At 48.5% G+C, this 14,704-nt stretch overlaps 8 protein-coding genes across 8 annotated transcripts; 3 read left to right on the forward strand and 5 right to left on the reverse strand.

Annotated features, from left to right (window-relative positions):
* Nucleotides 1-5: 5 nt before the first annotated feature.
* Nucleotides 6-536, forward strand: ONS95_009495 (uncharacterized protein; the record flags this gene model as incomplete). The annotated part of the gene is made up of 1 exon (XM_058503095.1): nt 6-536. The coding sequence occupies one exon, from the start codon at nt 6-8 to the stop codon at nt 534-536; it is 531 nt and encodes a 176-aa protein (XP_058362029.1).
* Nucleotides 537-1,775: 1,239 nt separating this feature from the next.
* On the forward strand, nt 1,776-2,828 carry ONS95_009496 (uncharacterized protein; the record flags this gene model as incomplete). Its single annotated transcript, XM_058503096.1, has 1 exon — nt 1,776-2,828. One exon carries the CDS (start codon nt 1,776-1,778, stop codon nt 2,826-2,828), a length of 1,053 nt encoding a protein of 350 aa, XP_058362030.1.
* Nucleotides 2,829-3,907: 1,079 nt separating this feature from the next.
* ONS95_009497 (uncharacterized protein) lies at nt 3,908-5,890 on the forward strand. Its single transcript, XM_058503097.1, has 2 exons — nt 3,908-4,242; nt 4,459-5,890. The coding sequence occupies exons 1-2, from the start codon at nt 4,011-4,013 to the stop codon at nt 4,761-4,763; spliced, it is 537 nt and encodes a 178-aa protein (XP_058362031.1). The 5' UTR covers nt 3,908-4,010; the 3' UTR covers nt 4,764-5,890.
* On the reverse strand, nt 5,057-5,341 carry ONS95_009498 (uncharacterized protein; the record flags this gene model as incomplete). Its single annotated transcript, XM_058503098.1, has 1 exon — nt 5,057-5,341. The coding sequence occupies one exon, from the start codon at nt 5,339-5,341 to the stop codon at nt 5,057-5,059; it is 285 nt and encodes a 94-aa protein (XP_058362032.1).
* Nucleotides 5,887-7,451, reverse strand: ONS95_009499 (uncharacterized protein). Its single transcript, XM_058503099.1, has 2 exons — nt 6,853-7,451; nt 5,887-6,803 (listed from the first exon to the last, which is right to left on the reverse strand). The coding sequence occupies exons 1-2, from the start codon at nt 7,055-7,057 to the stop codon at nt 5,995-5,997; spliced, it is 1,014 nt and encodes a 337-aa protein (XP_058362033.1). The 5' UTR covers nt 7,058-7,451; the 3' UTR covers nt 5,887-5,994.
* A 522-nt stretch (nt 7,452-7,973) lies between these two features.
* ONS95_009500 (uncharacterized protein) lies at nt 7,974-8,717 on the reverse strand (the record flags this gene model as incomplete). Its single annotated transcript, XM_058503100.1, has 1 exon — nt 7,974-8,717. The coding sequence occupies one exon, from the start codon at nt 8,715-8,717 to the stop codon at nt 7,974-7,976; it is 744 nt and encodes a 247-aa protein (XP_058362034.1).
* Nucleotides 8,718-9,643: 926 nt separating this feature from the next.
* ONS95_009501 (uncharacterized protein) lies at nt 9,644-12,025 on the reverse strand (the record flags this gene model as incomplete). The annotated part of the gene is made up of 1 exon (XM_058503101.1): nt 9,644-12,025. The coding sequence occupies one exon, from the start codon at nt 12,023-12,025 to the stop codon at nt 9,644-9,646; it is 2,382 nt and encodes a 793-aa protein (XP_058362035.1).
* A 651-nt stretch (nt 12,026-12,676) lies between these two features.
* ONS95_009502 (uncharacterized protein) lies at nt 12,677-14,536 on the reverse strand (the record flags this gene model as incomplete). Its single annotated transcript, XM_058503102.1, has 1 exon — nt 12,677-14,536. One exon carries the CDS (start codon nt 14,534-14,536, stop codon nt 12,785-12,787), a length of 1,752 nt encoding a protein of 583 aa, XP_058362036.1. The 3' UTR covers nt 12,677-12,784.
* Between the last annotated feature and the right edge of the window lie 168 nt (nt 14,537-14,704).

The raw sequence follows: 14,704 nt of genomic DNA on the forward strand, positions 1-14,704 counted from the left end.
AGAGCATGGCAGAGCCTACAACCCTTCCGCTGGTGGTGCCTACGCGTATGAAGGTGAGAAGGAGTAACCAGTTCTCAAATTCTTGGCCCTTTGGCTCACAAACAACAGGCTCTGCCTACTCAGTCCCACGATCAGCTCAAACTCAGCATTTGGATGAGTCCTACGCTGCGCAGGACGCCGAATATGATGAAGGAGAAGAGTACGAGGAAGGCTACGAAGAGTATGATGACGCCGAAGGATACGTCTACGACGAGGTCGAGTACGAGGAGCCACAAAATCGCCGGCAGCGCCGCCGTAATCGTCGCCGACATGATGGAACACGAGGACCTCGCGCTCGTGGACCGAGACCTCGCAACCCGTATCGACCATTGCTCGATATCCTTCAACCTGTTACCACTGGCGCCGATCGAACCATGAGTATGTCTCTGATCGCATTTGAGGCTTTGTTTGAGAGACAATTGGGTGGTTATATTCCCGGTTTTGCTTTCAGGGACAAAACCGGAGCCTCTATCACAGGTTTGAAGGATCTAAACTGACAGAAGGCCACTATTGTCATCAAAGGCAATCAGACTCAAGTGGCTGAGGCCTATTATCTCTTAGTACAACACGAACTATGTTATACCACCCAGAATAATGCTGAAGACCTTGGCGAGGAGGCTGCTGAGGAGGTCGAGAATGTGTACCATCCTCCTCACCGCCGCAGAAAGAGAGGTTGATATAGAGAAATTGTTTCTGAGTAAGTTTTGGTGTTGTGAAAATAAGAACGAGAGGACCAGAACGTTGCCGGGAGCTACACACTATGATGAACTGGCATTTCTTCCTCAACAATACTTTCTCGGGTGTTTTGTTTGTCTTATGTAAGGATTTGGGTTGTCAGACGTGTTTCCCCTCGGGTTTGTAAAGAAGCCGGCTCTGACATGGATGAAGAATACAGGGTGGTGAATGATACTGAATGTGGCATATTGATTGGGATAGCAGCAGGCTGTTGCTTTGAAGGCTTCGAAATTGTCCGTAGGAACAGTAGCAACGAATGAAACTGGGCGTAGCGAGGCTGTTTGTCAAAATGTTGGATCTCTCCTTTTGGATGTATCGCGTGTCTCAAATTCTGGTGGTGCCAAATCTCCACTAATAGAGTAGTGAAACCAACATGACGAAGCTACGTATATCGGCAAGGGATGATTTTGAATCACAGTTTAATAAAATCTACTTGTTCTCTGTGTACTTCTCAGTTTTACACATGAATTGGAATGCTGAGGTCCTCGACAAGTTGTTTACCCGGATCATGCTTTCCTGGACTAGAAGAGCTTGTGCAGAGATATCAAACCTCAGATTAAAAAATACATAGGTGTATTTATCCGTTAATATGTTTTGACCCCTGAGAGATGCAACCGAGATCAACGGCACAACAAATTCGAGAGCAACGCTGTCGTCCGAGGGCACAGCAGATTGCCAAGACGGAGTAATGCCATTTCGTCGCATTTTTCAGAAATTTCTTTCACAACACCACTAACAAATACGACTGTACCCCTGAATATAATTCTAAATTGGTCCCTGCGTGCATAACATAAGTGGGTATGTGACTCAGTTGAGCTAGCCGACCTGTGCCGCAACAATCAAGCTTAAACATAAGGTGAAGCCTTTCTCTCGCGTCTTTTCTTCTTTTTCCCTGTTCACGATCCTTTGTTTTGCTTCACTCGTTCAGCAAGCATCGCGCCACCACCGTGGAGACGGTCACCACTTGTCCATTCGCTCAGAATAAATAATTTTCACTCACCATGCAGCTCTTTTTCCTCTTCTTGTGCGCGTTTCTGGCGCTCACAGCCTCAGCTGCTCCGTATATCGTGACCTCTTACGTTGTCATATCCGTGGAAACATTTACCTACTATGGCAGCACCGAACTCTACACCGAAACAAGTGTAGTCGCAAAGCCCACAGCTTCAGTATCCGTCCTGTCAACCTTGACTGAATCTGCTGCGTATGCCGATGTCACGGTGGTCTACGAAGTCCTCCAAAGTGGTCAGCCAACTTCCCGCACGTACAACACTGGTACCGACGAAGTTTTGTACACCAGCTATGTGGTTCCGATCACATACTCTGCGGATGCGACATGCAGTCAAGACTGGACGTATTCTACGAACGTCCCAGTGTCCCTACCAGCAGTTATTAAGCCCACCCCGGTTACGGCCACCACTTCAACTACCACACATCCGTACGGATATGGGTACAGCAAACCTCAAGAGACCTTTGTCGTGGCCGTACTGAACGCCAGCGATGTCGATGCAGCTGAAGTCGCGTCGGCGAGCAGTGCCTACGCACCATCCTACATTAGTTACTGCTACTACACACCAACTACAACATGCTCCACTCCCACCGGAACAGCAGCACAATGCACAACAACTTTCGTCTACGACTCTTCATCCTCCAATCGAGGCAGCTTCTATGAAGACCCCTACTACACAGGCTACTGGTGGACACCCCTGATCCTCATCTGTGTGCTCGTTCCTGTCGGCTGGTTCCTGCTCTGGTTAATCATCGGCCTCTTCGAGAGCTGGATGTCCTTCAAGGGTCTCATGCTCGGCCAGCACCGCAAGAGAGGTCTGCCATACGCATGGTGCTGCATCAGCATTATCTTCCTGTGCTGGACAGGACCGACATACAAGGCGAAGAGTCCGGAGGAGCAAGCGGTGATGCTGGAGAGGTGGAAGGCGATGAAGGCGGGCGAGAAGTTCAAGTTGTGGATGAAGTGGGGGTTTAGGTGGAAATATCCGACGATGTTGGGTGAGGAGCCAGAAATTGCGAAGAGAGCGCTGAGACAGGGTTGTTTGTGATACCTGAGCTTTTTTGATGTGTTGATGATGTATTGAGCATGGCGTTGGGGCTCTGGATTGACTGTTGGTACTCCATCAGTTTGGTTGAAGATTAGGAAATACCTATAATAGATTAATTTGCGATCATTAAGCTTCCAGCCTTGAAACTTTTTTTATTATTTCTGTGTTCCTGACAAGCAGGTATGAAGGTGTATTGTGAATGTCAGATCTGTCGACCTCCCAGGGACTGTGAAGTCAAGGTCTACAGTAGGACGTTCGACACGTGCAAAGCAACATGCTCTTACTTCTCGCAAACGACCCACCAAGCCTTCCTCCGTGGTTATTAATATCCTTACCTCAATACTAGTCACTTGTCATCAACATAAGCATATCATGTATCCACTAGCGCGGAGATCGGCTCCTCTGGTACGGGATGGATTTGTGTTTACAATAGGCGAGATCCTGAACTCAAAATAGGGGGATCTGAGGTCAGGCGCGCAGAAAGTTTATTTCATGGACCTCGTCGACAATTACTATTACTCATGGATGAAACCTTCCACGGTTATGTGAGCACCACCCGTTCCAGATATCAAATCGATTTGCACCCACCCCTACATATCAAGATAAAGATTCTGATTTCCCATGAAATGTTCACCTCTTATGCCGTTTACTGGCCTTGCTTGAACTTACCCACCAGAACCCCATCATCAATTTGCAGGCCTAAAATTGATCTTCCTTGATGCTTGGATGTCAAAAATGCGTGTTACTGACGTTCTTTGTACGGGTCTCCACACGGCTGTTGTTTTCTTTCAGCATATTCGTTCGGTTAGGTACTTGTCTTAATGTCCTGAACGTCAGAGGACTGCGACTGTCAAGTAGATGTCAAACCTACCATCAAATAATACTTTTCTACTTGAATCCAACTCATTATGGCCGCATCCAGAACGACACTCCTATAAATTCGACGGGCAAGCATCGATCTCATTCTATGTCAGGTGACAGTGGCCGGAAAAGCGGGCCACAACCAACAACCGAATCCTTACTGGACCAGGCTCCCATCCCATCAACGTCTCGCAACTGATTTTCATCAACGATTCAACATCCAGATACTCAACAGATGGAACATTGATCAGAAGTTCTCTCAGTCACTCAATACTTGGAAGCGTCTGTCATACCGACCAAGCAACTCCTCCCAGTCCCGAAATGTCTCTCTATCAAGTGGACCCCAGCCCGACAGTAGAGGACGATACCTCAACTGTCAACGGAGGAGTCGTCACGCCACCAGAAACGGTCGCCGACCTTCTTGAAGGTCTAGACCCGATCAAGAGTCCTAATAGTAGTGTACCATGGCCTGGTAATAGCTACATTATACGATCCGCGATTTCCGGACAAGTTCTCACTCTCATTGAGGGGCAGGTTGTCTTGGCAGCACCTGGTATGTTTACATCTCTTTGACCCGAGTCATTGATAGACTGTTTCATTATGCAAGGCTGCGGGCTACTTAAACGCCATGATTGGTACCAATAAGTGTTTGTGTCTTAAATACACAGCAGAAACCTAATGGTATTTTTGTTCGGGTGCTTAGCGCCATCTATTTTACAGTCTTGATACACAATCATACAGAATGAATGTAATACTGACATCCGCACAGGAGGCAAAGGCTCCATACATTGGGCATGCGTCCAAACCAAAGGCTGGCTCGGCTTCAAGAACACCGTCTCCGGGAGGTATCTCGGTCATGGTAAACACGGCAACCTCATCTGTTCAGCAGGCAAACATCAAAGCTGGGAGAACTTCTGTGTACGGATGACTCCAGATGGAGATTACATCCTTCTCATGACGCATTTTGAAAGACTTTGGCATGTAGGGACTAAGAATGAGAATGGGAAGAAAAAACTGGCGAAGATTGGGGAAAATATGGAGGAGGCAATTATTTGGGAGTTCATCAAAGTTTGACCATGGGATCGGGGGAAGCTGGGTATGGATGATAGCATGGGAGTTAGGTGTTCATTTGATGGCTTTACGAGTGCAATGCGATATGTAGGATGGATGAATGAATGAATGTATTGACGTCTCATCAGGTTGTTTTGGCCTCCTGTGCAGCCCTTATCCTAGTTTTCAAAATTAGCTCCATGTCCCGATCCTCCTCTTCGCCTGTTGGACCCTCTCCAGTCGTCCAGCATGGCATTACATATTGTACAGACCTTTTTTTTTTTTTTTGGCTGCAATTCAATAGATGATTACATATTTCACAAGTCCCCTTCCTCCTCGCAAGGAAGAGGGACTTGTCTTGCGCTCTTGAAATCCCCGGCTAGTTCGAGCCACCATGTTAAATCCTTGTCTGCGTAGTATGACTGCATCACGTTCGCATATGTGTCGTTGCTCTCCTTCTTATCTTCATTGCTTGTCGTCTTTTGGCCTGCCGAATTTGTGGTGTGTGTTGTCTGGGAGTCTTGTTCCTGTGTTGGTGGGTTCAATCTGGATGTGGTGTTGGATTGAGCGGAGGCGGTTTGGGTGGGTTTTGAGCTTTTCATGGTGACGGTGGGTCCGATCAATGGATCGAAGGGAGAGCTGGATACTACTTGAGTTCTCTAAGGGCTGGAGTTGGAATAGAAGGGGTGTTGGCTTTTTATAAGGTGAGAAGATCGGTGCCTGAAGCCCATGGACTGCTGCCTGGGTTTGGTGGTTTCGCTTTTGTAGGCTCCAGCCAGAATGATCATTAAGTATTGTTCTGGTTGGATAATATTGGCAGTACAAAATACTAGCCACTATTTAGAGAATCCATTCTCCTTGGATACATTGCGCTTCGCGTGGTAACGATGCCATTAACACAAGTTGCGAGAAAGGCGACATGCCCTTGCTTTAAAGACAGCAAATGACTGGCCAGTCACTCCAAACTTCTTCTTAGCTCAGTGAGTGCCAGTTGCACTTCGCTTGAGACTTACCGATACAGTTGATAGCTTGGATAGTGACCTGACTGGGAAAGGACATGCTTAGAAGGAAGACCACTCCCAAAATCCAAAACTGTGGAACTTGCACTAAAGAAGATGCTATTTCGGCAAGGAAGGTGCGACTAGTTGTAGAATTGATTCATTACTCGCTTTCAAAATGCTATGGTATCTCTCAAAATGCAAACCATAAGAACTCCCGCACCCCAGACCATAAGTCTCGAATCTAACCAGCGACATTAATCCGAAAGGACAACCACATCATCCGCAGCACCGCCATAAGTCAGATGGCTTACTGTAGTCTCCAGATCATCCACCGTCTGTCGAAGCCTGGCAATAGTTTTTCTGTATCCCTTCGCCTCAGCCCTAGTTCTCCTGACTTCTTGTTCTATCTCATGCTCAATCATAATCTCCGTCGATGCCTTCAAGTCCGGATAATCCGCCTTGATCAGAGCGAGGATACTCCTCAACAAATCCGTCTTGCCCTCTGACGGTTCTCTTGCGTCGCCTAGGTTGATCGCAGCATCTAGTTGTATCGGTGTAGGTGAGGCTTCTCGAACGTATGGCTGACGGGTTCCATCGACAGCTCTACCGGTTGTGGCAGGTGTGGGCAACTCATTTCGACCATCCTCCATGTTCTTGTTAACTGGTTGTCCCGGCGTTGTAAATCTGGTGACTTTGGCTGATTTCCTGGATGGGCTACCGTTCCGAGTATTTTCTGGATTGAACACATCCTCAATATCGTTATTTTCAACAATGACGAAGTCATCCTCTTTGTTCTCCACATCCTCTTGAGGATCATCATCTGAGATATCCTGTATGACCCTCTTCTTCCCATTTGTTCCGCTAAGCCACCCATTCATGCACTTCTTCGAGCCGTTATTCGGAGTACGTATCTCGCGAGACTTTGGAGCTGGCTGCTTTGCAGGTGTTGTTGGGTTCAATTCCATCCACTCTATTGCGGTATCCTGCTCATCATCCCACATAAAGAATTGACATGGCTCTGGGTCTCCTGGTTGTTTCGGCTCTCGTACAGGACACATCCAGACTAAATTTCTTGTTAGTTACTACTTCAGAGAAGTGTTAGGGACTCTTACACAATCTGCCCTCATTGCGCGTCTTTCTGGTGACTGGCAATCTTTTTGCTTTCCTATCACATTTGCAATACCACTCATCTGCTTCAAAGCGACCACACCATCCTATACGTTGCTTTTTTGCCCGCGGACTCTCTTCTTCGCTATCCGCTTCCTTCTCAACCACGACCTCTGCTCTATCCTCCTCTTGCTCCAACGTGGTAGCCATATCCAGCTAGAGAGTCTTGCAGGGTTACTATGGTGACAGCGAGGAAGCTGGTTACCCAAGTAATCCTCAGTAAAGAATCGCAATTGAGGAAGGTCGTTGTTTTTAGCCAAAAGACGATTGCTTTATGACTTCACAAGCTGAGTAGCTCAAGATACTTCGTACGAGGTTGAGCTGATTGCGACCGGGTCCAGCAAGGCTGGCGGTTAAATCACACCACCCCAGCCACCGCGATTTTGAAGCTGTACTTGGATGAAGCCAAACTATTGGCTTGGCAGGCGGACTGCGAATTCTCGGGTCTTGAAGTTTGTCAAGCAAGTAGATTATGGTGCTGGATTATTTTCTTGTTGGTGAATTGAAGTAGGGTGTAGATAAAGTGCGAGGTGAAGGTAAACAATTGCTATCTCACCCCACAAATTGGCGGGGTCGGTCCCAAGGACAATTGACCCCGACAGTGCTAAATATGACAGCCGACTCCCGCTGCGGGAGCCCGTCTCGGGAGCATCCGCACGCTAGATTCAGAGGACTTCTAGGATCCAGAGCCTGAAAGTCCAGGTTTCTTCGGGCGATAGTGTTTCCCTTCTCCACTGCTAAATTCACCTGGCTCAATGTTACGAAAGTATCATATTCATGAATTATCAGATGGTGTATCATAGGGGCAGATGGGCGCAGATTTAAGTTGAAGTCAGGCTGCTGCTCTCAGGTCATGGATAACTTAGTTGGGGGTAAACAGAGAGCACCCAATTTGAGTACCAGGCAGCAAGCTATACCTACTTCCACAAGTATTGCACTTATTGGAGCTGTCGAGCAACCTTCGCAAGAGCATGCTAACTTTTTCCCAATGATTCAGCACATGTATGATGAAGCATTCCACCAAAAAACAAAGTAGTTCCAGGGCACACCCACATCGCCAGAGCATCTAATCTCCTGCCCTTCTCCAAAAATCACTATCATTATCAATATCGTAGTCATACTCCTCCTCCTCATCATAATTATAATCCCGATCATCATCATAATCATCAACAGGCGACCTACTGCGGCCCCAATCTTCCTCTTCGTAATATTCTACCTCCCTAACCGTCCATCCATGACTCTCCATCGCTTTCTTCAAATATCCGCTTGGTCCATCGTCATACACCTGAGCCACGATATCCTCGAGCGATGAGATGGCTCTGAGCCGTCCATTTATCAGCTCCAAAGCCTCGATAGCGACTTTGGGGTGGTCGAGTGCTTCAAGCTTCAGCAGCACAGTCGTTGTGCTATCTGGGGGCATCGTGAGAGTCCGCAGATTGGCACAGTTACTTTGAATATTTGCACAGACATCGCTGCTAGCGTCTTCCAGAGTTATATTGCCTGCTTCCAAGTTGCCGAAATCTGGAAAATCGATATATATGTGCTGGATACAGCCCGCATTCGTTCTGCCAATTCTCTCAAGGAAAGAGGCCACTTCCTTGTGGGAGACCCAGGATAGGTCGAAAATGTTCTGAGCGTACATGAATGAGCTAGCTTCTCGATAGATTTGCCGGTTGACTCGGAGAACGCCAGGCGTGAGCCCGGACCCTGGATAGTACTCATCGAAAGGGTTGATCGGTGATTGTTGCAGTAAGCACAGCTCGTATACTGAATTTCGGATCTCGCTGGGAAGATCGAGGAAGCTGGTCATCTTTTGCTTGCTTTAAGGGATTTGATAGAGCGGCTGCAGTGTATAGTTTCGTTGTCTTGGAGTGAATCAACACCTGGTAGAAATTACATTCAAAAAATATCGAACGATATCTGCTTGTTGGGTACAAGGAGGGATTTCTATGTGTCGCTATTTCATTGGACAGCTGTATTGAGTGTTGTGTTGCACGACAGGTGAGAGCCGGGTATTCGCTTCAGCCATTGCTTTGGATGCAGACAAATCGGCCGCGGGGAGGGGGGGGGGGGGGAGAATTAGAGCAAAAATTGGATTAATTCGGCACTTACTAAATTATCAACGTACTGCTTCCTTGCTTCAACGAACATGTGTGCGGACCCGTGGATTTTTGCCTATGCCTCTTTATTACTATATTAGCCCTCTTGGCTTTTAAGTGTTAAGCGAGCCACTATAAACAATAGCAACATGTAGTTAAAACTCTACTATGCTGCCTATTGTTATTTCATATTCTAGAGTCACTATTTTATTAAAATGTTTACGTTGTATTTCACGAGAACTTTTCAATTTCTTTAATTACCTAAGATAGTATTTTTTTATATTCTAAATCAAATTTTTATATGTACTACAGCGCGATGTTATTCAAATCATAACTACTATCCTACCACTTGAAAAATCAAAACCCACTCTCAACCCGCCTATTCTGCGCCCTATTGATCAAGTTACGGGTTTCGGTAATGTGTTTGCAGTCGAATCCCCTAAGTGTCGCTAAGCTTTTAGTTGAGAGTTCTTCTATCGAGGTTCATTTCAATGGCGTAACTATCTACCGAAGTTGACCAATCCTGCCTCTAACCCTTACTGAGAGAGAAGATTGCTTGCTACCCAAGAAACAGAGATCTGCCCACACGATTCGATCAACCGTATCCTTGTCATCTTCGACTTCTGAGCCACCAAACTTATACCAACTGAATCCACTTCCTCCCGACACTCAGTGCCTCGCCGTGCATCCAGCCCTGCAAGTAAGCATCACCCACCAAGTTAAACGCATTCAACTCTTGTGTCTGCCTCAGAACAAAGGGCGTTCGACAGCCAGGAAAGAAGCAGATGGCGTCTCCCTCATGCGTCCCAGGCGGCACCCACGCCATGTAGCCTCCACGAGTGAGGGCAAACTCGTATGCAAACCAATGGAAAGCGCCGGGCTTCGCCGACTTGATGCCACCTTTGGGCCGTAACCGCTTCCGCATCCCACCGTTGTATCCTTTGCCATCGTTCCGAGCCACGGTTCGGAGTTGCTCTACGGTCTGCTTCAGCGCCTCTCCTGCTGCCGGCGGCGCGGGCGACTCGCTCTGAAACCAGTCAAGCAGCATGGTACGCCAATGTGCCTCCCCGCGACTCATACGATAGGGGTTCTGCTCGCAACTGGTGGCCATCTGCAGCGTCTTGTCGTAGACGCCCAGGTAGCCATCAACCGTCTGCTTGCTCTGCGCGTCGCCGTGGACGCCGGGGTTGCCGTGGCCAGACTGTGGCACGCTGTCGCTGGTCGAGGCAACGAAGTCCACGATGATGGCGCAAACGTGGAGCACATTGGTGGCCGTTTGACGCTGTTGGTCCAGACGGCAGACTACGTTGCGGTCCTCTTCTGCCATCCAATTTCCCCTGCGTCTTTGCTTGACGGGTGCAGAGAAGTCGGGAACCCACGACGGTAGGTTAGGCATACTATCTTTATCCCTGTACGCCAGCCCAGCGGCGAGAAGTGGGCGGATCGAGCCTTGTCGAAGATAATAAGCGACAACCTCTGTGTAGATGTTCTGATTGGTGGTTGTGTTTCTGTAATTGGGGCTCAATGCTGGGTCGTGCCAATCTGAACAGAGACCGAGCATGGCGTATATCTGATCGCGTGGATTTGTTGCCGACAATAGATCCCACTTGTCCAACAGCTCGGCAACTGTTGGCCATTGAGAACGATCTGTGTTTGCAAGCTGTTTCTTGAGGAGACCGACGCTCATTGCAAGCTCGGCAATGAGGACGAGAAACACTTCGAAACTGGGCCAAACATTCTCCTCTCGTTCGAAGACGATGAGCTCTTCGGAGAGCTTCATGGCCGTATCGCTGAACTGTTGCCAGGAGAAGGTCCCTGCCGAATTGACGAAAATGAGATTTTTCGAGAGGACAATTTCCTGGATGATCCACGCCCTCATCCAAAATTGGCTCTCGTAGTAGAGCTGTAGCGCTCGCCACTCCTCCGGAGAGCCCAGAGAAGCGAATTGTAGCACGTCATCGCTTGCTTTGTGATTGCAGTAGTCGATGAGGCGCAGAAGAAAGTCCTCCTTAAGTTGGGCAGACTCATCTCCGATGTAGCCTACGGCTTGCGTTGCACCACAGTAGATGTCAGTCATCAACGGAACTTGCGTTTCTTTCTCGGCGTCGTCTTTCTGGTTGATACAGATCGCGTCTATCCAAATATATCGTGGTACATGCGTTAGAGGGACGAGGAGTTTGAGCACAGCAGCGCAATTGAAGTTGACGGGAAGCTGTCGCTTCTCGGAAGAATTTGTACAGGAAAGTACTATTGCGTGTGTTGTCTCGGACGAGCCCCATAAGTACGAGACAGCCCAGTATGCTGGGGCCGTCTTCAGAGACACGGTCTCCAAAGAACAAGATACTCCAAGTTCGGTTTTCTGGATTCTGAGAAGTCGAATGGTCCTAGGGTCTTTGATAGGATGATACTCGTATTGGATCATATGGCATGCCAAATGCGCTTCCTGGATGAAAGACTCAACCTCAGGGTGCTTCCCGCTCGTGACGAGCGCCTCGATTGGTGTCGTCATGACGCGACGGTGGAACGAAAACCCTGAACGAGGAGTTGACCAGAGCAATATAATCTCGAGAGCTGAGTTAATGGTGGTTGATAGGGGGGAGAGTGAATGACCTGGAGTCGGAGCAAGTCTTTGAAGAATAGACTCCGGTCGACTCAACCAGATACGAGCGAAAAGATAGCCCGCAGTCCGAAGAGTGACAAGTGCCCAGCTCCGGGGCTTGGTGAGGTTTGTCCTGTAATTCAGCTTGAGGTTCCTCCTGATTCTTTGCGGTAGCAGCGACGAGCTCAGTGGTCCGCAAGTGATAGCAATCAGCCACAAAAGCCATGGGACGTCGAGAAACCTCGGGCCGGGGGTAAAGGCAGCGGCAACGGCGCTGCAGGTGCCCCAGCCAAATCCATTCAGAATAAACAAGTTGGCTGTTTCGAGAGCTAGATAGAGCTGACGGACGAAGCTTAGATGGTTGGTGTCCATAAGTAGACGAATTCCACACGATGTGGTAATAAGGCTGTGGGATATCATAAAGGAAATGGAGCCTGATCACGAAAGGTGCTGCCTACTCGTACAGTACTGTTCGTGAATGTGCCGAGGGTAACCGATCATATGACTTCCATGCTCTGGATTGGCCAAATTCCGGTACCACCAACATGGGGAGCTGTCTGAGACTCCTGTGATATGATGTATTGTGTGTGGCTACCACAGCAGCTACAGTGCAGAATCGATCAGCCACAATTGAATCATTATTGAATGGGCTGGCGGTGTTGCTCACTAGGTTGGGATCTTGCCTCCAAGGCACGCTGAAGACAAATTAGGGGATGTACCTACCAGCAGGCAAACGATTCGGTTGGTATGATCGCATCCATATGCGCAGATTCAGCGTCGCTTGAGTTCGAAGTACCTACAAGTTGTATCGTTACAGCGTGCGTCTCGCTATGTAGGGACAGACGTTATGTTTCTTCATTATCTTGTCCGCGTTCTTGGCCTGCAAGTGCTAAGCGAGCCATTGTTGACAATGCAAAGCGGCATGTGGTTTGAGATATACTATGCATTCGGAATCCAGAGTCACTGATTCATCATATTACTTACATCACATTTCAATAAAAACTTTGAATTTGGTTTATTACCCCAAAATATTATTTTTTTGTTTTCTAACTTCAAGTTCTTAGTACAGCGCAATATCGTTCATGTCATAACTACTCACTATCTTACCACTCAAACATCAAAACCCACTCTCAGCCCACCTATGCTGCGCCCCACTCATCAATTAGTCCAGCTAAAGAATCAGTGTACCCATCCATGTATGTGCATCTGCTGCTGCCGCTGCTGCATCTCCCACGCCCCCACCTGCAACGGATCTCTTACTGTACCATCCGGGAACAGTCCACGGAGAGCCAGTCTCGCAGCACGCTCCTCGATATCCCGAATCAGATCGTCTTGGATCAAGATCAAATCTAATCGGTTTTTCTCTCGGCGCAAAACTTCGAGAGACTCGGGGGTGGGGTAAGGGGCAGCTGCTGCAGGGGCTGTCATGTTGGATGGTGGTTGTGGGATGTCCTGCTGTGGGTATGTTGGCTCAATGTGCGGGATGCTAAGCATGAGAACTGGACGAACTGGGTGTACTGCTTCCATAGGCGGGGTGGGTAGACCTTGAGGTGTGAGTTCAAAGGGTGAAGTCGATGGGTCTGGCAGTGGATGATTGTGTTCGGGGAAGTAATGTTCAGGCAACAGATTGAAGATATCCTGAACATCTGGCTCCTTCTGAATACGTGGAACAAACGGTTCAGCAGTAGGTGATAGTCGCCAGGTACTCGATGCCGGGCTGGAGACACGGTTATTGTCAATGAAGGCTCCGTTCAGATCACAGAACCACTGCTCATGTTCCTGAATCTCAGAGTCTCTTCTCGTGAAGATTGGACGGGGATTCGAGGATTGTGAAGAATCCGTAATGATCACTGTCTCCACACTCATAATCGAGGAGGCCCGTGATCTAGACGGCGAGCAGGCTGAACCTGCAACGATGATATCTGAACCCTCCTCTGCCTCTGCATTGGTCTCAAGAGACTGTGGCTGAGCCTCGGAGAGTGGAGGAGTTCTGATTGCACTGCGCTCGAACGATCTAGGAGTGACCGGAATGACGGGACTAACTGGTCTCCGTGGAGAAGATGGTGGCAAATTGACCACAACTTTCTCCAGGGTCTGGACTGGAGTCATTGGTCGAACAGTCTCGGCTGCTACTTGCACATTGAACAAGACAGTCTCCTTAGCTGGCTCGACTGGAACCACAACCACTGGCTTAGCGACCGAGGTGACTGGAATAGTTGGCGACCAAACACTTGGCTTGACAGGCCCATCTACAAGGACCGACTCTTCAAGTAGAGCTGTCTGTTTCTCGGCTGCGAATTTTTCAGACTTCGCCTTGCGCTGTTTCTTTCTACGCTCTGTCCTCAGGTTCTCGGGTGCCGGATCGGCTGAGATATGAGAAGCAGGAGCAGAACTGTCTGTGCTCCAGCCCGCTGGTTGTCTCCATGGCTCGCGGTCGCTTGTTTGTCTTCTGGCAACTGGCATTGCAAAGACTTTAGAAGCTTTGAGAAGCTTGGTACTTGCGACAGGCGTAATGGTCTGCTTAGCCAACTCTTCAAGAGTAGGGCCATGCTTTTCAATCTTGGGAGTCGTTGTCTTGGACTTAACAATCTCCTTGCCCTTAAGCTGAGCCGCCGCAGCAGCTTCAGCAGGAGTGGGCTCATCAGCAACTTTTGGTTCACCAACCGCAACAGTTTTGATAGCCATGCCGCGATTGCAAATCGGAGCCACAACATCAGAGTAGCTGAGGGGCAGGGACTTAGCTGCACCAGCCATGTTCATTACCTCAACTTCTGCTTCCTCCTCATCAGCCCAACTACTGTTGGTAGGGGCGAGGAGAGCCTTCAATTCAGCTTCGTCATAGACTTTTGCTGCTGCCTTCTTCGAGTTGGATTTTGGTGATTTCACGACCCAGCGTGCTTCTCCGCAGACGAACTTCGTGGTGCTCGACATACTGAACGATGTAGAGGTTGAGTATGGTGTCTGAGGTAAGGATATCGTATATATGATATGTGATTTGGATTTGAATGCTGGAAGTGTACTAGATAATATCTAGTACTGAGTGTCGCGATAGTGGTGATCGATGATGAGGGAAAAAAGACATCATGCCAGAGAACGAGG

This window comes from Cadophora gregata, assembly GCF_030347475.1.
Source record: "Cadophora gregata isolate MNR1 chromosome Unknown scaffold_3, whole genome shotgun sequence".
In the NCBI taxonomy this organism is placed as follows: Eukaryota; Fungi; Ascomycota; class Leotiomycetes; order Helotiales; family Ploettnerulaceae; genus Cadophora; species Cadophora gregata.